This window comes from Hypomesus transpacificus, chromosome 24 (assembly GCF_021917145.1).
Source record: "Hypomesus transpacificus isolate Combined female chromosome 24, fHypTra1, whole genome shotgun sequence".
In the NCBI taxonomy this organism is placed as follows: Eukaryota; Metazoa; Chordata; class Actinopteri; order Osmeriformes; family Osmeridae; genus Hypomesus; species Hypomesus transpacificus.
In genome coordinates this window covers 4215751-4239125 of record NC_061083.1, presented here as the reverse complement: position 1 = coordinate 4239125, position 23375 = coordinate 4215751, and the positions used below count along the sequence as shown (strand labels likewise).

General features: G+C 47.2%; 1 protein-coding gene across 2 annotated transcripts; it reads right to left on the bottom strand.

Annotated features, from left to right (window-relative positions):
• Positions 1–264: 264 nt before the first annotated feature.
• Positions 265–23310, bottom strand: slc15a4 (solute carrier family 15 member 4). 2 transcript variants are annotated; one of them, XR_006958277.1, is made up of 10 exons: positions 22935–23310; positions 22133–22754; positions 20799–21094; positions 19865–20006; positions 19540–19623; positions 17563–17743; positions 14530–14688; positions 9569–9727; positions 8640–9445; positions 1174–1260 (listed from the first exon to the last, which is right to left on the bottom strand). XR_006958277.1 is itself a non-coding variant. In XM_047048068.1 (9 exons), exons 2-9 carry the CDS (start codon positions 22706–22708, stop codon positions 1121–1123), a joined length of 1737 nt encoding a protein of 578 aa, XP_046904024.1. In that variant the 5' UTR covers positions 22709–22754; positions 22935–23308; the 3' UTR covers positions 265–1120. The 2 variants fall into 2 exon arrangements, 1 of the variants encoding a protein (XP_046904024.1); XM_047048068.1 differs by lacking the exon at positions 8640–9445 and having other exon boundaries at positions 265–1260; positions 22935–23308.
• Between the last annotated feature and the right edge of the window lie 65 nt (positions 23311–23375).

The window sequence follows — 23375 nt, the reverse complement described above, 5'->3', positions numbered from 1 at the left end:
AGGGTAAGCTAAACTTGTGTGAAATATGGCCTCTTACCTCAGTTGTGAAACAGCCTATTTCATGCCAGCCTGTCACTGCAGCTGCCATTAATGTGACGCATAATGTCTTCACTTCACAGTTGCTGTCTTGGTATGAAAATAATAACTAAAGTGCTGGCCTCATGTTGCTAGGATACTGTTAAACATTGTTAGTGTTTGGTCAACATCTAGTAGGCCCTATACTTGACTCAATAGCCTACCCAACCAATAGTGTTTTCAAACGACTCACATTTTAAATGTTTTTATTGACAAAGAAACCCAAACATCCAGTCGTACAGATACATAAAACAAATAAAAATTGAAGAAAGGTTAACATAAAACAATCTAGCAGTATCAGTAGCTTCAAGTTCGATCTTCCCCCCCCCCCCCCCTGAGATGGTGTAAACTGCTACAGTCCATTATGTTCTAGAAGGCAGATCACTTTTGAATTCATGGAGCAATTATACCACATCCCCTGAGTGGAGTTTTGTTTCTAAAACGCTGTGACATCACTTCTTTCGTGTCTTGTCACCATGTTGCTCATCAACATTGCCACAGTAAATATTAATGCAATTCTGAACAGGTAGGCAAATAACAGGTACCTGGAGTGTCCTGAACATCTTCATGTTCATCTGTTAACAGGGGTAACAATACAAAGAAAACATTCTGAAAAAAACTAATATATAGTATTCTTTTTTAAAGAAGGGTTAGCGAAAGCAGTATTTGTAAGTCACATTCACGATTTCCTGTTCTAAGTAAAGTCTGTTTATGGCACCTCAAGTGCAAGCCATCACTCAAAGGCAAAGAAGCAAAAAGTATGTTAAAGACAAGATTTACCATCAGGAGTCTTCATTGATGAAAGTTTCCAAAGATGTTTTAAACGTTGTAATAAACGGCAACAAACCAATCACATTTAGTATGAGAGGATGTTGTGGGGAGGGGGTGTTGGTGGTGGGGGGTGGGGCTTTGGTGGTGGGGGCGGGGCTTTGGTGGTGGGGGCGGGGCTTTGATGGTGGGGGCGGGGCTTTGATGTTGGGGGTGAGGCTTTGATGTTGGGGGTGGGGCTTTGATGTTGGGGGCGGGGCTTTTGGTGTTGGGCCGGTCAAGACTGTCCCAGACTGCCAGCCCTGGTCCTCTGCTTGTCGTACCTGACTGACACAATCAGGAACACCAGCAGGGTGCCGCCCTGGATCCCCGCCAGCAGGAAGAAATAGTAGTCCAGATGGCAGTCGTTGATATTACCTGGAGAAAGGGGATGAGACGAGGTGGTTATTGTGACAGAACACACTGTGGGGACTGTGGAGCTGAAAAAATTAACTCAAGATCTTTCACTAGAGGTTTCAAAAAGTCAAAACTCAATGGATTCGCTTTCTGGGTTGCAGGGATTTTGTTGGACAACTAGAATGAAGCTTCACCTGCCTCATCCTTCGACACTGCGAAGCGTCATCTGATAGCTCCCCCCCCCCCAAGAGTGACAGCCCAAACCCCTCCTCCTTTCCCTTTGACCCCTCCCCCTTGTCCCAGTAGCTCCTCCCTCCTCACCAAAATTCTAAAAAATTTCGGCTGCCTCGCCGGCCGGCTAGGACAAAGCACAAAAATCAAATTTACAGAATTTTTTGTAAAAAGGCCCTGTTGTTGGCTTCCTGGACTGGATAACCTCTTACATTATTGTTGGGAATCGACCGGGGGGGGAGATTGCCCCCCCCCCTGCCTCGTGTAGCCGGGGCGGCTCCAGACAACCGTGGGTGACAACTCAACCCGACCGTGGGTGAGGATTCGACCCGGCGATGTGTGAACTCAAGTACCCAGCGACTTGTATCTGTTCATGCCCTTTAACCGCCACACCACGGAAGTCCTTCGCAGAGAAGTACTTTCTCCGGGCGTTCTTGACATGCATTTCAATGCCAATCTGTGCTTTAAAATTTGACGGTGGCAGCAGCAGCCACTCAGATTCAAACCATCAACCTCATGTTTGCGAGGCTGCGTCCCTCTCCTATGAGCCATTGGGACTGGTAGGATAACCCCACTGTTCTCGGGTAATTGCCTCTGCGAATCTGTTCTCGATTTTAAAAACTGACAGGAGTCTGGAATCAAACCTTCAACCTCTTGGTTCCAAGGCAACCTCTCTCCTCACTGAGCCATTGGGACCCCTATGATATTGTTAACATTCTTGGGTAATTCACTGGATTGAAGACATGCACGTTGAGTAACTATATTAAAAATCACACGTGGGGTGGGGATCAAACTGATCACGTTACAACTCAGAGCCAACAACTCTTCATTCGCAACAACTTAGCCCACCACACCAGGCAGTCCTGTTGCTGATGAGACTTTTCTCTGGGCGTTTTTCAAGTGCATCTGCCAATCTGTGGTTTAAAATTTGCCAGCAGCATGCCTGGGAAACAAACCATCAACCTCTTGGTTACAAAGCAGCCTCTCTCCTCACTGAGCCATTAGGGCTGTTGAAACATGACTACTGTTCTTGGGTACTTCACTTAATGATGTCACCCATCCAGTTGGGAAAGCACTTATAGATGTGATCATGGTGATATGGTTGCCAATCAATACAAACAATTACCAGGTGTTTCACAAATGAGTGTGTGATTATGAGCCAGTGGGCCATGTCTGGGGTGAATGGCTCCAGCCCTCCAATCCAACAGGTCCCTAGACATGCTCCATGGGATTGACAAACTGGCAACTTCACGCAGCGAGCCTTCCATGTTTAGCTCGCTCTGTCTGATGAGAAAGAAGCCAAAACGGCTCCGAACGGGTTGTGTGGATGAGAGGAAACACAGTTCTGTCAGCAGGAAGCAGGAGAGCTCTTTCTTCTTCTCTTATCACAGAGAGAAACGTTCTAAACAGGGTGCTGTTTGACCCCCCGTCATTGGTGTGGGATTGAAGTAGGGGGATTAACAGAACGATCTGGACCCTCGGCAGTGAGCAGAGCCGGGGAGTCTTTCATCAGAACTAAAGCACTGTTTGTTTTCCCAGGGGAGAGAACGCAATCAAAACGGGGGGGAAAAAATGCATTGTACACCGTCAACCTGGATTCGATTTGCATACATGTGAACGTACATGGGTGTGTGTGTTTGAGACAAAGCAAAGGGAGGTGGGAGAGGGTTAACATTTACTGTACATGTTAATTCTCAACATCCTATCTCAAACAGATCAATTATCCTTCTCGTTGCTATCCTACACTGTACAGTAGCACACCTAGTTCAACCACCTTCATCTTTTGAAACACCATGGAACAAAAACCAAACCTATCTGTTCATGCCCTTCCTCCCTTGCTAGGACACATCATAGAAACTGCAGGGTTGGCGTTTTTCAAGATTTTTAATAGTGAAAAGCTTGTTTGTTAGTTTTTTTCCCCCCTTGCCAGTAGTGACTGTATATGTGAAGGTTTTCCTATTCTCCAACAGAGGAACAACCTGTACATAGCCTAACGCTGCTGATAGGACTGGCTGTCCTTGTTCATCAAGGCGCACTGCGGGGGAATCCTAAACAAATCTTGTTTTCCCCTGCTCCAGTCTGACATGGGAAGGGGAAAAAAAATAAAGCATACAGCCATTCTAAATCCTCCATATTGAAACTTAAACAGAACATTGTCAGACAATTGTTTTGGCATTATAGCTGTTTTCCACCCCTGGCTATGCTACACACAGTTTTATTGGTCCTACTGCTTAGTGAAGAAACTCTTGTGCAGCAAATAACTGCTCTTCATTTGACAGGTTTCTTGTCAAGAGTTCCCAGTATTGGATTCTTTTCCACTTTATTAAAATGGTCACATTCTATACACAACGGGCTGCTGGCTTTTTAGGGTTTCCTACTGTAATACAGCAGGAAGCAGCAAGCAAGCCTGGCCGCTGGAGCTGTTTGAAAGCCCCTTGTATCTTCAAATGAGAAAAATCCCATTGCTTCAGGGTCCGTGCGCTGTCTGAGGAACCCACCTATTAAGTTCCCCAAGTGGGACTGTCACGGTGAATAAAGACCTACAGAAGGAGTCCCAGGCTTGATTTTAATTGGATAAGGGGGTAATTCCCCAGGAGTCCTGTCATCTCCCATGGTGCATCTGGCCAGAGCGAAGTGGGGAGAGAAAGGAGTGTGGTGAGAGAGTTCTGACAGGCCTGGCGTTCAGAGAGACCAGTCTAATGACACCTTCCTGTGTGGAGCGAGGCCCACTCTGGGTGAAGGAGCCCGAGGACTCTCCATGGTCACATCCTGCAGGGCACACTGGAGTAAGAAGGGTCAGAGCCACATCATCTCTCTCTGACTGGACTGCTGCATGAACCCCCCAACTGAAATAAACTCATCAGACTTGGACATTGTAATCAGCAAAACTGCAGAGTCTGATACTGAAGGTGTGCTGGAGACGTAATCTGTGTCAACTGTGCCCTGAGATTGTACTTGAAGGCACATCCTATCATATAATAATATTAATAATACATATAACATTTTCCGTTCAGCAGCCACTTGTATATCTTATTATGTTAACAGTGCGTGCAACAGCCTGCAGCATGAAGCATCAGTGAGCCAGACCTGCACAGCCTCACCTAGCCTGTAAAAGGCTAGCCTTCACACAGCCTCACCTAGCCTGTCAGAGGCTAGCCTTCACACAGCCTCACCTAGCCTGTAAGAGGCTAGCCTTCACACAGCCTCACCTAGTCTGTAAGAGGCTAGCCTTCACAGAGCCTCACCTAGCCTTGAGAGGCTAGCCTTCACACAGCCTCACCTAGCCTGTAAGAGGCTAGCCCTCACACAGCCTCACCTAGTCTTGAGAGGCTAGCCTTCACACAGCCTCACCTATCCTGTAAGAGGCTAGCCTTCACACAGCCTCACCTATCCTGTAAGAGGCTAGCCTTCACACAGCTTCACCTATCCTGTAAGAGGCTAGCCTTCACACAGCCTCACCTATCCTGTCAGAGGCTAGCCTTCACACAGCCTCACCTATCCTGTAAGAGGCTAGCCTTCACACAGCTTCACCTATCCTGTAAGAGGCTAGCCTTCACACAGCCTCACCTATCCTGTCAGAGGCTAGCCTTCACACAGCCTCACCTAGCCTGTAAGAGGCTAGCCTTCACACAGCCTCACCTATCCTGTAAGAGGCTAGCCTTCACACAGCCTCACCTATCCTGTAAGAGGCTAGCCTTCACACAGCCTCACCTATCCTGTCAGAGGCTAGCCTTCACACAGCCTCACCTATCCTGTAAGAGGCTAGCCTCTGACACCGTCCACAGTTTCAACAAAGGCCAGTGCTAACCTTTACCAGACAAAGACTTGCCATGGCTTCCTGTCCCTGTGCGGTCTCTGAGGTGGTGCACTTCCTGCATCAGAGTACGGCACAGACCCACCTAGGTGACGAGTCTCGTCTCGCTGGCTGTGTTCGTGCCCTTTCAAGACGATTGGAAACGTCCAAGATTAAAGACAGAACATCACAGACGTGTGATACCACTTCAAGGGCCGGCACGTGGCCCCTCGTACAGGACCCTGAATGTGACTTCATTCTCTGAAATCCTTTAATCTGGCTTTCAAAGGCCCGGGCGCATTTCTCCTGATTATATAGAATGAAATTGTCGTGTGAGATGATATATTTTCATAAATCCCACCCGTGTCAAGGTATAAATACAATAGAAAAGATGAATACACCGCCCCCCCCCCCCCCCTCACAGTACCCTGCTTTTTCTGTCTGCACTCTCCTTTCTGTATCAAGCTGGGAGTTGTTTTAGATGTGAGCAGACCAAAAGAACAATTCCAGACCGTCTATCACCACCGCGTGAATAATTCATGGTGGGTTTAAAACAATGCTAGCAGGACGAAAGCGTGCGGGAGGGGGGGGGGGAATGGGGGCCTCCAGTTGCCTCGGAATCAGCTACAGTCTCAGATCGATAATTCACTTTAACCGGCGCTCACAGGAGAGCCCACCAACCGCAGTGTTAATTACCACTGGGGGCCTGGCTCAGAGGACACAGAGACACGAATGCAGCTGGGCCAGAGACATCTGATGGGAGACAGGAGAGATCCTCTTTTATTTACCCTAATTGTCAAGTGCTTTATAGATTCAATAAACATCCGATGAACTGGTCCCTGAGCAATATCAGGGGGGAAAGAAAGAAAAACCCATCTCTTTAACAACTCTGTTTGTGAAGCTCATTTGAAACATTGTGCAAGGTTTCAATTCTGTAACGGGACTAAATTTTAATTAATTCTAAATTGGGCTGAGACCCCCCCTCCCTGCCTACAGCCCCCAGGGCCCACTTGGCTGCTAAGCACTTCTAAAAGTGTGCTAATTATGGAAGCAAAAGGCAAAACAAGGACTTGCTGTGCAAACTATTAACGAACCCCATAAATATTTGACAGGTATTTTAAAAGGGCAGATGCGGGAGGGCAACTCAATCCATAAGAAACATTGGCATTCCAATCCTATAACCCAGAATGAACTTTTCTCCTCCACGCTCCCTCTGCCAGACACTGGCTGTACCAACACTCCCTGATGAGGTCAAAGGGTCAAATAATAGCAGAATTACTGCCCCAGAAACTAAAATGGCTCGACTAATAACCAAGTCAAGCCTGTACACAGGCACAGAGAAACAACACGTCATTGCCTGCTGTGTGAGGGCCAAGAAAGAACCTGTCACATGAAGTCTAGATGAACCAGGTCAATATCAATTCAGCGTTCTGAAAATGGATCAATGCATTCGCATTCTGTGCAGTGTCCCAACATCTGAATGCTCCAACGCATTCAATACCCCTCCTCTGGCTCCAAATGAGCGGAATAGGAGGATCAATGCAAGCTTTATTTTCTCCGCAACTGAAACGATTTCTCTCTGACCCATTTTCTTTTTCTTTCATATCGGTATTTAAATGTCTTCATTTGTGCCATCATTTGGTGGAGGAGCTAGCTCACAGCTACATACGATATTCACACCGAGCCCTTCCCCTGGAGCCAGACTAATCTCCTGTCTAGGAGTCTGTGGTCGAGTCCCTCTGTCTGGACCTATGAAAGGAGATTTCTTTCAGACCGAAAAAGCTCTATAAAAACCCAGGTGACTCTTGTCCTGTGACACCTGAGCCCCCATTAAAACACTGACATTTCGCTAAGTATGACCCGGCTGTTCATGAGCAGGATGTGAAAAATTTAATCTCAGACTGAGACTCGAAGCTCTCCTCTGACCCCTGACCCGCGGGTCAAGCCAGCACTTGAACACGGAACAAAAGGAGGGCGATATCCTCCACCGTGACAGAGTCTTCTCTCAGAGCAGCTTCCCTGACTCGGGCTTCTGGGCCGTCTTCGAGCGACAACGAAACCGCCAGCGTTTCAGATAAACAAACCCTCTGATGTGAGGCTGCTGATGAGGCAGGGGTGGGGGCAGCTGACCCCTTACAGAGGCAGCTGACCCTTCACAGAGGCAGCTGACCCTTCACAGAGGCAGCTGACCCCTCACAGAGGCAGCTCCTGAGGTCGGCCGCCAGGTCAGTGCCTCGCGGGCGAGAGTGGACATGGACGCCCATCTCAATCGGACTGGAACAGGATGAATGACCAACCAAGTCGGACGGAAAACACATTAGCGCACTGGACTTTAAATAACAAGTGGAAGCTCAGAGAGAAGATGTGCTGGGGAAGAGGAAGTGAGGAGGAAGGGGGTGGATGAGGAGGAAATGAGGAGGAAGGGGGTGGATGAGGAGGAAGTGAGGAGGAGGGGTAGAGCGGAAGCAGGAGAGTACAGCATAGTAAAGGAGGAGAGGGGGAACAGAGGAGGAACAGGAGGAGCAGAGAGGAGTAGGGGAGTAGAGGAGGAGCAGAGAGGAGTAGGGTAGGAGAGGAGGAACAGAGAGGAGTTGGGGAGTGGAGCAGGGGAGGAGAGGAGTAGGGTAGGAGAGGATGAGCAGAGAGGAGTAGGGGAGTAGAGGAGGAGCAGAGAGGGGGGTAAATCAGCCTGCAGGGCAAGGCCAGGAGGGGGTGGTTGTGGCAGCGCTGAGCTGAGCTCCAGGGGCAGATTTACTTAAGAGGACGGGGCTGTGTAATCAAGCCCCCAGTCAGTGATTAATCCAGGTTGTCTGTCCCCGGGCTGGAAGCCTTTCCCAGCCTGATGTTTACAACTCCGAACATCCCCCCCAGCCATGGAAATAAGGAGGATTCATTTCCACCTCCCCTGCAGAGGCCCTGCACAGTGCCACACTCCCTGGAGGCAGGGAAGAGCAGGAAGGTAGAACCACAAATGGATGTCAGGGAGAGAGGGAAAAAAAACACTAACAACAAACAGTGATTTCTGACTGGCTTTGAGGCCAATATTTCACGCCATCTGTCTTTCATCAACGGCCACCTGGATGTTTTCTTTCCGGTGTTTTTTGCCTCTCTCTCGTTCTTTAAATTACCTTCTCAAAAAGACGTGTCGGAGAGGGAGGGAAGGAGAAAGCCAGCGGGCGTCCAGGCTCTCGCTTAACAATCGAATGATGCTTACTAAACAAACAAGGGGCCGAGGCGAGGGATGGATTTATGTGGCTGTGCCAGGCATCTTCCGAGTGCTAACATCATCAAAAATACGTCCAGACCTGTCGGCGCGCTGTATTAATGAGCTATTAGGTGTTTGTGGGTAAACAATTTACAGAGATGGCTTATTTACCGTGCGCTCCGAGGAAAGTGCATCTGGGACGGAAGGGTGCTCTCGCCAGGAAACGCATCCATCTGCTGCCACCTCCACGCTATTTATTCTCGCACTCGGACAGATTTACACAAACCTTTTGTCGTTAGTCTGACATGTCTATTTATTACAGGAAACACTCTTAAAAACAAGAGAATTGCCCACGTTTTCTCCCCCGGCGCAACTCATTTACAAACTCCTTAAGTGGGTTTTAAATCAAGAGTGGACATGAACATTCTTGAGACTTGTCCCGAAGAAAATGCATTTCAGTCGATGCTCCGAGACTGCAGCTGAGGGGATCCATATCTAGATTTGCACAGTCGATGCTGTGTCATGTCATGAGAATAGGAGACAAGTAGATGTTTCACAAACATCAATCCCCCAGCCCTGTAAACACTTGAACCCTCACGACATCCAGCTGAGATAGCGAAGGGAGGGCATCAGAATATGGATGAGGACGGTCATTCTTCTCGACAGGAAAACTATGTTCAATAACTGGTAGGTTGGCGGAGGAACTTGGATGCCTCGGTCATGCCTCAAACTCAGTCCTGTAAGATCAGCCCTCCACAGGCTCGGTGGGCCATTATAGAAGAGCTGGGTCAATATTGTACACAGTTGAGTCATCTCCCCAATTTACCTCAGGACAATAGCTTTTTCTCTAAAGTGCCCTTCCAGCGGCCCATGTGACGTCATTACACTGATCTCACTGGGACGCGGAAATGACACAATAAAGAACTCTGACTTCACGTCGATGGGGGGGGGGGGGGGGGGGAGATAGATGCTTTCTGCTGTAAAGTAGATCAAAGTTTTGCGTCATTTTAAAACACATGAGGGATAGAGAGAGAACAAGAAAGAAAAAGAGAGTATTGGATTATTATATTTGTTTTTTTTCTTCTTCTTCTGTTCCTTACCAAAGTCTTTGTGGGAAGACATCCAGCCAATCCCCTTGAGGGAGACGATGGCCAGCAGACCAGAGCCAACGAAGGATCCGACACCAGAGAAGAAGAAGAACAGCCCCATGATGGCGCTCTGCATGGACCTAGGAGCAGCGGAGTAGGCAAACTCCAGGCCTGAAACACACAAGAACACACCGGAAATCCCATGATACACAAAGGCAATTACAAATAATGAATACTCGTATTATGAGTACAGTAAATCTGTGTGAATCCTTATATAATGCCCAGCAATGATCCACATCCAGCTGATCTAACAAACCCATGTGTTCCTGTGTGTATGTGGAGCAAACAATTCATCGTGTTGACTTCTGTCCTTCTTGGCCATTTCAATTATGGTTCCAATCATGGGACACAGGAAGTAACCAACATTGTTGTCTAGCAGACTCTGGCAGAGGCCAGCCCCCAAGTGACAGTGGTCAGCTATACAGTGAGAGAGGTCAGCTATACAGTGAGAGAGGTCAGCTGTACAGTGAGAGAGGTCAGCTGTACAGTGACAGTGGTCAGCTGTACAGTACAGTGGTCAGCTGTACAGTACAGTGACAGTGGTCAGCTGTACAGTGAGAGGTCAGCTGTACAGTGACAGTGGTCGGCTGTACAGTGACAGTGGTCAGCTGTACAGTGAGAGGTCAGGTGTACAGTGACAGTGGTCACCTGTACAGAACAGTGACAGTGGTCAGCTGTACAGTCCAGTGACAGTGGTCAGCTGTACAGTGAGAGGTCAGCTGTACAGTGACAGTGGTCACCTGTACAGTACAGTGGTCAGCTGTACAGTACAGTGACAGTGGTCAGCTGTACAGTGAGAGGTCAGCTGTACAGTGACAGTGGTCGGCTGTACAGTGAGAGGTCAGCTGTACAGTGACAGTGGTCAGCTGTACAGTACAGTGGTCAGCTGTACAGTACAGTGACAGTGGTCAGCTGTACAGTGAGAGGTCAGCTGTACAGTACAGTGACAGTGGTCAGCTGTACAGTGAGAGGTCAGCTGTACAGTGACAGTGGTCAGCTGTACACCCAGAACACCAACCTGACATTCAGCACAGAACAGTGGACGTCCGACAGGTAGATGAAAGATTAAAGGGTGGATGATTCCACTATTCGTTTTAGGCTATTCAATGAAAACCAGATGTGTTGTAAGACTACCTTTTAAATAATTGAGACAAAAGTTCAGAGATAACTGCTAATGATGCAGCTGATAATGACTGCTGATAATGACTTGGGGTAGACTGTGGCCAGAAGCAGTCACTGTTGGCTGACATTCAGGTTGATGTGTTGTGGACTCCTCACGGACATGGATATTGACTCATCACCCAGCCATCCACCCACAGACTCAAAAAACACACACTCACACACAATCAAACACACACACACTCTCACACACACACACACACACACACACACACACACACACACACACACACACACACACACACACACACACACACACACACACACACACACACACACACAGAGCATCTTAAATTCAGTACAGCAGCAAAGCTCAGAACTCACTGTGTGTCTCCACATTCAGTAAACTACATTTACATCCAGATCAGAGAGCCTGCTTTCCAGAAGCACCATCGGTCCACTTATTATGCATGAGACAGGCAGGCCTACAGTAGTTGGCCCAACTGCCATTTCACGGCTCAACATCAGCCTTGTCCTCCCCTCCTCAGGGCCTCCTAATCACCTATTCAACAGCAATTGTTTTGGGTAAATCTCATTATATTTAATATGTGACCAGAGGAAGAGATAGGCTGTGTGTGTGCTGTTTGTACGTGTCTGTGAATATACTGTAGAAGCCAGCCTGCGAGATGACATTTATAATTTCATGGCAGCTCAAACTTGGGGTTTCACAAATTAAGCCTTATAGCTGCTTCTGTCAGTAGAGATTAGGGCCCGTCCGTTAAGTAACGATGGCTTTTAAGGCCTTCCTCAGGAAATAAGAGAACAAATAAGCAGTGCAGGCGTTCCTTGCAGACACCTATGCTGGATGTGTAGCACATTAGGATATTGAGGTGTGAAAAAGACAAGGGCCGCGTTTCCCAGATTCGTTAAGAAGCTCTTAACGCTAAGAGCTTCTTATGAGCGTTCTTCTCGCTCTAATAACGCTCTAAGAACGCGTCTAAGAAGCTCTAAGCATTAAGAACTTAACGAATCTGGGAAACCCTTCTTAGGAGCGTTCTAAGAGCGTTCTAGAGCATTCTTAGAACGCTCCTAGGAAGCTCTTAGCGTTAAGAGCTTCTTAACGAATCTGGGAAACGCGGCCAAGGCCATTTTTTGGGATAACAAACAAAATAAAAACTTGTACTTCACTGATGCAAACTTGACCTTCCCATGTTTTGTGGAAGCAAACATTTAAGCCATTTCTCCCCTCAGATAACCTTTCCAGTCCAGTCTCAGAGGCCTGGGTCAATGGCCAAAACATTCAAGACAACGCTGGCCACGAAGGACAATGTGCAGCAGTCGAAAGAGGACAGGGTGGGCTATTTTCAACCGCAATCGTAGATAGAAACAATGATTTTTAGACGGAATTACAATGATGTCTCCTGTCTGCCTCCCCACTACATCCCAAACAAACAGGCTGACCTTTCGAGACCAAGGGGAGGAATTATTCAAAAAGGAAGAAGTAAAGTTAAAATATATATTTATTTGTATTTTTTCTTCTTCCCGAGGGCCATGTTAGAGGGGTGATTTTTCTTTCTTGGAAAATCACATTAGCCTTTAACATTTCCGAAAGAGCAATACATAATTAAAAATCCCTTAGGGGATGATTTTGCAGCAAAGTTTTCGCATATTCCTAGCGCCCGAAAGCAGACAAACTGCGGGTGGTGCAGAAGCACAAGCAAAGAATTACCCAGGTCCCTTCCAGGCTCGCAGCTCAGCTGAGGACCAGGTGGGCACCTGATGTATTAAACGGATTTATTCAAACAGAAGAAGACCAGTGTGGGGGGGTGGGGAACGACTCCCTTTTGTCCCAGACATATGTCACAATTCTGTCATCCAATTTCCCTTGAAGTCAAACCCTGTGGGACTGTACGGAAGGAGAGCAGAATAAGTTGTATTTTAAGGTTGCCCAAAGCTTTGTTCTGTCTCTACTAAAATGTCATGGATGCCCTAATAGTCAGACGTGACTTCCAGTGGTTGTTAAAAGTCACCCTAGGCATAAAAATAAACGTATGTGTGCGGCACCTAATCTTACTTCATTTCGTTCAATTTAACCCATTTAAAAACATGTTGCTTATTCAATAGAGAAAAACGCACTGCTTAAAGGAACTTGACAGATTCTCGTCCCGAAAAGAAAAAAAACTCTCTTTGAATTAACCTGACATATGTAAAAATGCACAGTATCACCACGGTTCTCCGAGGTAAAAATGTTTTTTTTTTAAGAGGAAAAGGGAAGCTAAGTTGATCCAGCAGGATATATGAGGCTTGTCTCAGCCCCAGACAGAGGACCACGAGTCCCTAGCCACCCAGGTTATTACAGGCTCTCCACAGGAAGAATGAGCCTGGCAATGATCAGAACCAGAGAAGAAGAAAAATAATGAGACTGAGTTTCATTGATTTAAAAAAAAATAAGGCCCTACATGAACAACCACAGTTACGCGCTGCCACAACCCAGAGCCAGCTGCTTCAAAAGACTCCTATCCTGTACCAGGACACAAACAGTGTCACTCTTTGCTAATACTTCTAAGCTCCTCTTGTCAATTGGAAGCCGAGGCTGACTTGGAGGCAATGACAACGAAAGCAGGATGCTATCGTCGAAGAAGCAAGCGGCACTCAGTGGAGATCAAGCGGAGGAGAAAAGGTAGCCTGCTAAATTGATCTGGAGAGAAGTGGAAACGCATACATCCAATTTAGTGTTATTACTGTTCGGGCTTTCTGTCTGCTCAGTGAGAGAGGGCTAGCTACACTCCTACAAAATCAGGAGGATCAAGAGTATGTTCCGGGAAGAGACTTTGTCCTTGAAGAAGATCTTCACTGAGCCTACAGTCTAGGCTGCAGAGAACCCTAAGGTGCACTGACACCACCTGGATCCCTGGAACAGGCTACCTCCCATCTAGTCCCATTCACTCTCCCTTTGGCCAGAGACACAGGGCATGGATGTCAGTCGAGCTTTTCAAACAGAAAAGGTCTAATTCAGAGGAGGGGGGTGTGGATATCCCTGGGGTAACCAGGGATGGGGGTTCCTATGTGCATTAGGTCCCAAAGTCACATTGTACCGTGTAAGAGCGTGAGCGGTGCTCATGTGACGTCATCAAGCTAAAACACACGGTGCAGAAATGACAGTTGGGATGCTCGCGTGATAAACATTCCTTGGTGAATTGTACATGACAGACTATGTTCTCAGGACTCTCAGTCGTCATGGTAGCACACTGGTCGCACAGCACAGTCGCAGAAACGTGACTTAACCCTGACTGTGCGTCTCTTTCTGATGACACCTTCCCGCCAGATTCCTCACCTAGAAAACAACAACAACAAAACAGACAAAATGGCTGCCTCCCACATTTACCAAAGCAGAGGGGAGGGTGTGTTTAAGTAAAACAAGCCAGTGATTACATGAGTCATTAGGACATAATGAACCACAGAGACAGCGTCGATGCCAGGAACTAAAGCCCAGCAGCAGCTGGGCAGAACAAGCCTCACCAGATAGACTCCCCTTAGCCATTAGAGGCTCTACCTTGTCCTTTGAATATGTAAAGTGGCATTAGCATTTGGCTATATACAGAAAGGTAGCAGTCAAGGAAATCGAGGTAATCTTTACATATCAACACCATCTGTATGACCTTAGTCCTACACCTGACAGGAATGATTCTTCCTTACATCGCACAGTGTATTCTATAGTGTGGACAGCGTAAACATACTGTACGTAGGGGCCGTACCATATGTGAGTTAGCGAGGCCACGTGTCGAGCGCTGTACCTGCGATGCTGGCGAAGATCTCGCTGATCCCGATGAGGACGTACTGGGGGATCTGCCACCAGATGGGCAGATCGGCAGCGTAGTAGGTCACTTTGCCAAAGACCTGGTCGATCGTCCCTTTGGTTTGGATGATCTCCAGACGCTTCGTCTCCAGGATTCCTGCGGGAATAAATACGAAGCAGTTTGAGGGTGTGTTTGTAGGCCGGGGTGTTTAGAGTGGTGTGTGACGTGAAACCAATCGACAAGAGAGATAGAAATGAAAATTATTCAAACAAAATAACAACATCTCAACGTAGAAATCACTGCCTCAGCAGGTTTGTACAATTCCCTTGGCACAGAAGCACCTCTTGGGCTAGTTGAGAGGGGAAAAGCATCAATAATGCAGTCAGGGTTAGCAAGCACTTCTTACAGTACTTAGTGTACTACATCAAACACAGACAAACATCCAAACATATTCCCTGGCAGGAATTAGGGGGATTCACTGACAGTCCACGAGGGATTTAGGGCCAAGTCAAGACTACTGCTTCATTAAGATCCCATCTGCACACTCCAACACAGATTACAGCAGCTCACCAGGGAGAAAAGAGAGATGGAGAGAGACAGATAGACAAAGAAGGAGAAACAGAGATAGAAATAGTAAGAGAGCGGGAAAACTGAACCAGCGAGACAGACAGTGTAGAAATAGAGTGAGAGAGAGAGACAGAGAGAGAGAGAGGGAGGGGGAGAGAGAGACACACACAGAGAGAGAGAGAGAGAGGGAGAGAGAGAGAGGCAGAGAGAGAGAGAGGGAGGCAGAGAGAGAGAGAGAGACAGCTTAACAATAACACCCAAGCAGTTGTCATCAGCCGACGCCGCTTCCTAAAAGCTTTATTCGATAACCATTATCATGGAACCAGCAGCTATTTCCAGAAAATGCCCAGAGACAGCCTCCTATCACAGCCACACTTAATGCTGCGGTTTAGAGGGGATGCAGGCTCGTAATCCAGCCATGCTTTAATAGCAGCCGTCCATCCAGGGTAGGGTGGAGCCTGCTGGCCCAGTGCTAGGCGCTCCCTCACCACAGCCCCTCGTCTCTCCAGACCAAAAAACAAACAAAACACTGCTACTTTTGGAGAGCAAGTCAAAGGCATTCAACACCAGCTAAAGCTGATAGGGGGAGAACAACATCAAATATATATCTTTAATCAAAAATGATTCAAAAGGTAACTTCAAAAGGCAAATGTGAGGACCACATATTTGCGGTGGAAGAGATGACAGGAGCCATGGCAGGACCGTGAAGTGTGTGTGTGTGGGGGGGGGGAGGAGTACGGTGCTGTGTATGTTCTGGCTGTGTCTAGGGCCCCGGACGCCAGTCTGCCAGGGCCAGGGCCAACCTTCCAGGGCCAACCTTCCAGGGCCAACCTTCCAGACCAACCTTCCAGAGCTGGACCCTCCTGGGCTGGACCCTCCTGGGCAGCAGCAGCGGAGCGCCCCACAGGAGAGCGACTGACACTGAGAGCAACTCGTAATCTGACTGACATGACTATTCATGACATATTAATAACAGATCAAACTCATTTCCAGCTAGTCCCCTGCCTGCACTTGCGCATAAACAGAGGTATTAACCAGATAAATTGGTATTTTATACCTCACCTCTGAGGGAAACTTGTTGGCCTCTGAGCCACTAAAGCTGAACTTGAGGCTAGGTTTTAGAGTATTATTAACTGCTTATAAGTTATAAGTCGCTACTTTAAAATACCCTTATAGGAAACAAGAAGGGGCAGGGAGGAGGGCCCGGGGGGGGCAGGGGTCCCCGGGGCCATCATTAGTCTTGATGACATCCTTCCAGAGGGCGCCACAGACTCGACCTGGATCACACACACTACCTCTGCAGAAGCTACTCATCCAGTCAGCTCTCATACTGCCTACACAGGGTGACACACCCCAACAAAACAACCAATCAGCCGCAACAGTAGGGGCGTGTGGTTTTGTAAAGAGAATTGGGCCACCGAGCATTCCTCGTCTTCAACCAAACGGCTATTCAGAGTGAAGTACAGTGCATGTTTTCGGGGATTAACAAACTATAATTCCCCATTTTAAACGATCTAAACGGTCAGAGCGAACCTACGCACTCATCTCACTCAGAGAGACGTAAGGCTCTTCGGAAGTCTCACGCGAAACGTGTCGCCGTTTCAAAAGCGAGGTTGTGCCCAAACGCAGAAACCAGAGAGCCAGCCTGAGAGCGGCCAGGCTCATGTTGAGATCCGACTCCCCAGGCTGGACCGGCACTGGGCCGAGCGCTGCCGGGGGACGAGCTTCTGGGCCCTGGGAACAGAGGGAACCCTGGGAGGCTGGTCCTCCCGTCCCCGTGTCCCTGCAGCACGTCGGGGAGAGGAGGTTTGATGCTACGGACGTGACGACCTCCACGACAGACCCCCTGCTGGCCTCGGGAAGAACAAACGACATCCTGAAGGTCAGGTGCTCTGAAAAGACAACAGAGGGGCTCCCACGCACACTCGTGTCACATCAAATCAGTTTGCTTTTCCCCCTGTGGTTGTGAAGGACTCTTCTCTTCTGACTTTATTGACTCAATAGCTTGCGACTATGTTGGAGCCGTGAGTGTTGAAATGGCGAATAAAGAGATGAATGTCGACCGCAAGGGATATTCCACCGATCAAACCAGACGGGAGACAGGAGGAGGGGCTCTCCGGGGTGATGCGGCTCAGCCGAGACGCGTGGCGCTTCTCGCTCGCGAGGGCGACTAGGTGGAGCACATGTGAGAACGAGCTCTCGTGACGTTCTCCAGTCATCAACCAGGAGGGAGGCGTATGTGGGAGTCAGGTGGCTGAGCGGGTAGAGCATCGGGCTAGTAATCTGAAGGTTGCCAGTTTGTTTCCCGGCCGGTGCACATGACGTTGTGTCCTTGGGCAAAGCACTTCACCCTACTGGCCTCGGGGAGAATGTCCCTGTACTTACTGTAAGTCGCTCTGGACAAGAGCATCTGCTAAATGACTAAATGTAAATGAGTGTGTGTGAGTGTGTGAGGCGGCTTACCAGCTGCCACAGCCGACCACATGACAAAGAACATGCCCACGGCGATCCTCTTGAGGGAGGAGGGCAGCAGGCCCCTGCGCTTCAGGATGGGGTCCACCACCTTGTCCTTGAGGGGGATGAGCATGAGGATGAGGACGGCGTCGAACATGGTCAGCCAGGCGGCGGGGAAGCGGAACGTGATCTGCCCAAGACACACAGGAGGGGAGGGGGGGGGAAACATGAGGAACAGCGTGTGGAAGTGCACATAGGATGGAAAACAATACTGAGAATGTCAGAGCAATAGGGGGGCCGCGTTCCCTTTGGGGACGAGTTTGGGGGCTTTAGGGCTTGACATTGTGCTGGCGCCCTCCAGTGGTCGGAACCGGATCTGACCAAGGCCCAAACTCATTGTTCTGTTCCATGAGAGAAGAGAACCCATTGCAATTCCACAGTGAACGGACATTAATAAAAAAAAATAGAGTTGTGAAATTTAAGGGAGGACGAACATACAGAATGTGTAATGTTAAACCAATACACTGTTGAGGCATTCTTGGAAATATTAACTTTTCAAGTGCTTTCTGATGCCCCCAAAGCCTCTGTAGTATCAATCACCTCAGCAGGCAGTGGACTAGGAATCTTACACATGTCCCTGGACAGATCAACCCTTCTAATAGATCAGTACACATCTACTATGGATATTGGCTCTATACACCCATCTGTAATATTCATTAGAAAAGCTTGTATTTCCTAAGAAAGTAAAGGCTTTTTTTATTAAGGTTACTGTTGAGTCAAGTAGGAAAGCCCAGAGCATGACAGAACTGAAAATATCTAATCTCACTTCCCCTGTGATCTTCAAGACCACAAAGTGCCAGGTTGAAACAGAGACTTGTGCTTTTTTTTCACCGACGGAAATAGAGTTACCGAGATTAGGAATAAGAAGAAAATTAGTTGAGAGAAAAATGAGCCTTGTGAAGTTCTTTCCAACCGTTTCGATGGTGTAGAATACAAATGAAGAAAGGCTCTGAACAACAAACAGAAACGGTTTCATCTTCTCCGCCTCGCTGGTTAGTCTAACACGTTAAATGGTGCGGCTACCGAGGTAGCGTTTTTGCTTCACACTTCACTGTGCTCACTTCCCCTATCTTCTGACATGTGTTCAACTGAGTCATCTAAGGTAGATGGAGTGCATGTCCAACACTGAGGAGCTCAAACGCTGCTTTTCACAGGTCTGATAACAGACCTGAAAGCAGCTTTACTTCCTGAACCAGGCTCTATTATGTCATGTGATGGAAAGATACATGGGGCATCAATGGCAACAACAAGGAAGACAAAAACTGAATTCCACTGAATTTACAATACTATAAATAATATACATACTAGTGTTATGTATATAAATACACTATCTACATCTATACATATTATTAAACATTTTGAACATCTATCGGGCTTTTTCTGTGGCTGGGCCAAAGCTTTGGAATGCTCTCCCTTATCTTGTGAGGTCTGCTCCTTCATTGGATATTTTTTTATCTACTCTAAAAACACATGTTTTATTTGTTAGCTTTTGGAAACTTTTAATTGTTGTTTTATAGCGTAGTTTTGCTATGCTCTATGTACAGCACTTTGGATGAATTTGTATTGTGTTAAATGTGCTTTATAAATAAAGGTTGGATGATAGATTGATTGACTGATACACATCTATCTAATCCACTCCATCTGTGAAAGTAATAACATACACTAGTTACCGGGGAGGCCAATCCTGGTCCTCGAGAGCCTCAGTCCTGCATGTTTTAGATTTTTCCCTGCTCCAGCACACCTGATTCAAATGAATGGTCGTTATCCAAGCCTGAGAATGACCGTTTACTTGAATCAGGTGTACTGGAGCGGGGAACATCTAAAACATGCAGGACTGAGGCTCTCGAGGACCAGGATTGGCCAACCCTGTATGTATGTAGTAACATACACTGTGGGAAAACCAGATTCATGTTTCATTGAACGTACCTGCTGGGACCCGGTTGAGGTATCGTTGCTGCTTATGTCAGGAATCCTTAAATGGAAACTCTGCAGAACGTACGTGGTCTGCATCTGAAGGACAACAACCAGAAATGTCACACGACGCAAGGATGGAGGGGCGTCTCACCTTTGCACAAATGTCAGCATTCTTTTCGCAAGAACACTCTCCCTGAACCCCATCAGTCTCTTAACGCGTGTCGTACTGTATATACCGTACCCAACGTCTTCCACACAAGCCGATCTAGCAACGTAAAGGTGAAGGGGGGGATTTGAACCTGAGGCCCGCGTTCAACAGCCTGTCTGTCCTTCTCACCTGGAAGTACACAGTCCAGTATGGGATGAGGGCGAAGAACACAGGGAGGATTTTCAGCAAGGCTTTCACCTCCTCCACCTTCTCCTCAGGAAACCAGCCTCCATAGGTCACCTTCGCGCCATCCAACAGCGATGGTTTAGCCCTTTATTGGGAAGGGGAAAACAATGTTTTTTTCTATACATTAACTGCTCTATAAATGAGAATGAAACGTAAGTCTAGGATGATGGGCTTTTAAGAATACCCATTAAATTATGGGACTTTTGGAAAAGAACAGAAACTTTATACTAAAGCCTATAATCCCCATCTCTGAAGAACAGACCGTAATAAGAATTCTTAAAAAGCTGTGAGATTGGGCAACTTAAAATATTCCATGTCAAGTTATCTTTTTTTTTTCTCACAGATTTTTCAACCTAGGTTCAAAGCTAAGAAACAGCACTTCACAGTGGCTTTCCACCTGATTGACTGATAGTGTGCCAGACCTGTGGAAAATCACTCTGCAGAACAGTGCGATCGGATATGGCTTAACTCATCAACTGTCAGAGAACTCCACAACTGAGCCACACAGGCCTGCTACCCTGTTCTATCCCGATCAGATCCGATGATATCATCAATTCATGTTGATTGTTTGCAATTGGACTGCCACGTCTCGTTTCCCCGATATATTACATTTGAGTCATTTAGCAGACGCTCTTATCCAGAGTGACTTACAGTAAGTACAGGGGCATTCTCCCCGAAGCAAGTAGGGTGAAGTACCTTGCCCAAGGACACCAGAGACAGTGCCTTGCCCAAGACACCACGTCATTTTCACGGTCGGGAATCGAACCGGCAACCTTCTTATCAATAGCCTGACTCCCTAACCGCTCAGCCATCTGCCCCCCCCCCGATATACCACGGATGCTTAGTACCACAGAGGGGATAGGTAGGCCGTTCTTACAGGTGCAGGTTGGGCTCTTTGGGCCTCTGAGAGGAGCAGCAGGCGTAGCCCAGTATCTTAAACATGTCTGTGAAGGCACTGCCGTCGGCGGGCTTGGTGACGAACACGGCGCGGCCCACCAGGAACACCAGGAAGGAGACCCCCAGGCATACGGCAGGGATGGCGTAGCCCAGCTGGAAGTCGATGTTCTGCTGGATGTAGGCCACTCCTCCCAGAGACAGGATGGCTCCCAGGTTGATGGACCAGTAGAACCAGTTAAAGAACCGACGGGTGGCCTCGGGTCCCCTGTCTTTCACCTGGAACACAATCGATATCGGCGTCACCATCAAATCATCCCTCGAATCCTCTTTCATATATATATATATTTAAAAAAAATATGAGATCCTTTTTTAGCAACAATACCAATCCAGAGATCTTTCACAATTTATATCTCGGATATACTGTATTATGTTTTATTTTTTATTTTTCTTCAAGTCTGGACATTCATCCATTGTCACTACCAACAGGGCATGAGAATACAGAGCCAAGTGATAAAAGACACTACAATATACTAAATTACAGAAGTGAGAGGGAATTTGAGTTATGAAAAGCAATAACACTTGGCAGAGACTCATGAATAATCTAATAAACTTTTAAAAGATAAATATCGTTATTTCCATGAAAAAAAATCCTACAGCATAGGGCATGCCTTTTTCCAATGTTTTCAACCCCCACTGCAAATATCACGAATGCCAACAGAAATGTCTATACAGTAGTTTTGGCAGTTTTCAAAAAAATACTCAAATCTGGTTTAGTGGGCACAGAAGCTAGGGTGTAATCACACAATAACAGAGCTGTAACACTTATGGAAAGACGTGAAGAAAATCATGTTAAAATGACGACAGCTATGGAATCTTTGTGACTGCTTCTATGAAAGGGTTTTCGACCAGACAGATTATCCGGAATGCCTTATTGATTATTGTTACCACAGAAACAGGCTTTTACTTTGTGAGGTAATCCCACATTTTAAGGAAATAATCGGCCTAAATTTGACTACAGTTTCACTTCCTGTACCTAACGCAGCGTGTATGGCCTTTCTCTCAGCCTGACCAGTGAGTCGTTGCTAACCCAATCATTCACCCAAATGTGAATCTCATGACACAAATTATCAATGGCCCTACAACCAGCCAGAAAATGTCTGAATGAGCTGTCATGGTAACAACACTGAAGAGAACTCACAGGAAGAAAAAAAATGATTCCAATTCCTAAAATTCCAATCTATTGTCATGTACCACTCTTATTACTACGATTTCTAAAGCTTGTGGTTACAGGAAATACTAGAATAAATACTGTACCTGTTCAGCTCCGAACGGAGTGATGTTGGCCTTCACGGTCCCTACCCCTAATGCGATGAGAGCCAGGCTGCTGTAGATCACTGGGCCACAATAGGGTGTGCGTGAAGGACAAGTCACATTGGCAGGGACTGTAATGTTGGGATTCAAACATTCTGCAGGTTGTACTGGAAACGCCGTCTGATCACCACACAGGTAACTTCGAGAGTTTTCATTGGCAATAAATGGGAAAAACAGCATGCCAATCAAGTACAGGATTAAACTGCAAACGATGGTAAGGAACTTCCCAAGATATGCATCAGCCAACCAGCCGCCAAACGGTGAAATCAGGTAGGTGACCCCCATGAACATGAGTGGTACTTGGCTTGACATGGTTCCCTCCCAGTAAAACGGGCTGCTGTTTAGAAAAAGGACCAAGTTGGACGTGATTCCATAGAAGGCCACTCTCTCCAACGACTCTGCCAGAAGTATGGCAGCACATGCCAGTCTTCTGCCCTTGAACACGGACACGGTGGGTCTGCTCACGGTCCCTGAGTTCTCCAGGAGAGGGGTACTCTCGCTGCCATTATGGCTGGACATCCTCTGTTTGTTGACTTTTAGGGTTGTTTACTTGATAATGTCAACCCTGCGAGAACACGTAAGTACATAGATGTTACAGAGAGCAATACAATTATCCAGAAGGAGGCCTTATCTAACAGTCTGTGTTGAAAAGTCAGTCTAAAGCCACTCAACAAAGTTGTTCCTGATGACACAGAACTAGCATGCATGCTACCATGACTGGCTTCATAACAAGAAGTTTTCATACCTTTAATGGACGTAAGACGCACCAATGTCCCCCATTTACTTATTGTATATTGGTAGCTAATCCTTACTGGCTTGACATGTCAATAAAATAATATATATCATCAACGGATTCAGGAAATAAGGTAGGCTAGCAAGATAACAACAACAACGATATACACAGGACTAAACAAGGCTCAGTTGTCACAATACTACCGCGTGACATTGAGGCTCGTTCAGTAATGTTGAAACTGCAGACTCTACGTCCAATCAACACAGCGCGCCTTGATAAACTCAAGCCCATCCATGCGTGGTTAAACTTAGTGGTTTTGAGCAGTTGCTGCTAATGTTTACGCTCGCAGTTCATGTTGACGTTCCACCCGTTTTGTTACCGCTTGGAGCCATTGGCTAGAAAGTCTGGGACCGAAGATAGCCATTGGCTAGAACCGTGACATGCTTTTCAATC

Bases quoted from the DNA above. Each gene is read 5' to 3' on its own strand.
- slc15a4 (XM_047048068.1), bottom strand. From the start codon at position 22,708: ATGTCCAGCCATAATGGCAGCGAGAGTACCCCTCTCCTGGAGAACTCA. The intron at 21,095-22,132 runs GTACAGTATTTA...ATTGTGTTCCAG, and splicing joins CTCCGTTCGGAGCTGAACAG to GTGAAAGACAGGGGACCCGA. The intron at 19,624-19,864 runs GTGAGAAGGACA...GTTGTCCTTCAG, and splicing joins ACTGGACTGTGTACTTCCAG to ATGCAGACCACGTACGTTCT.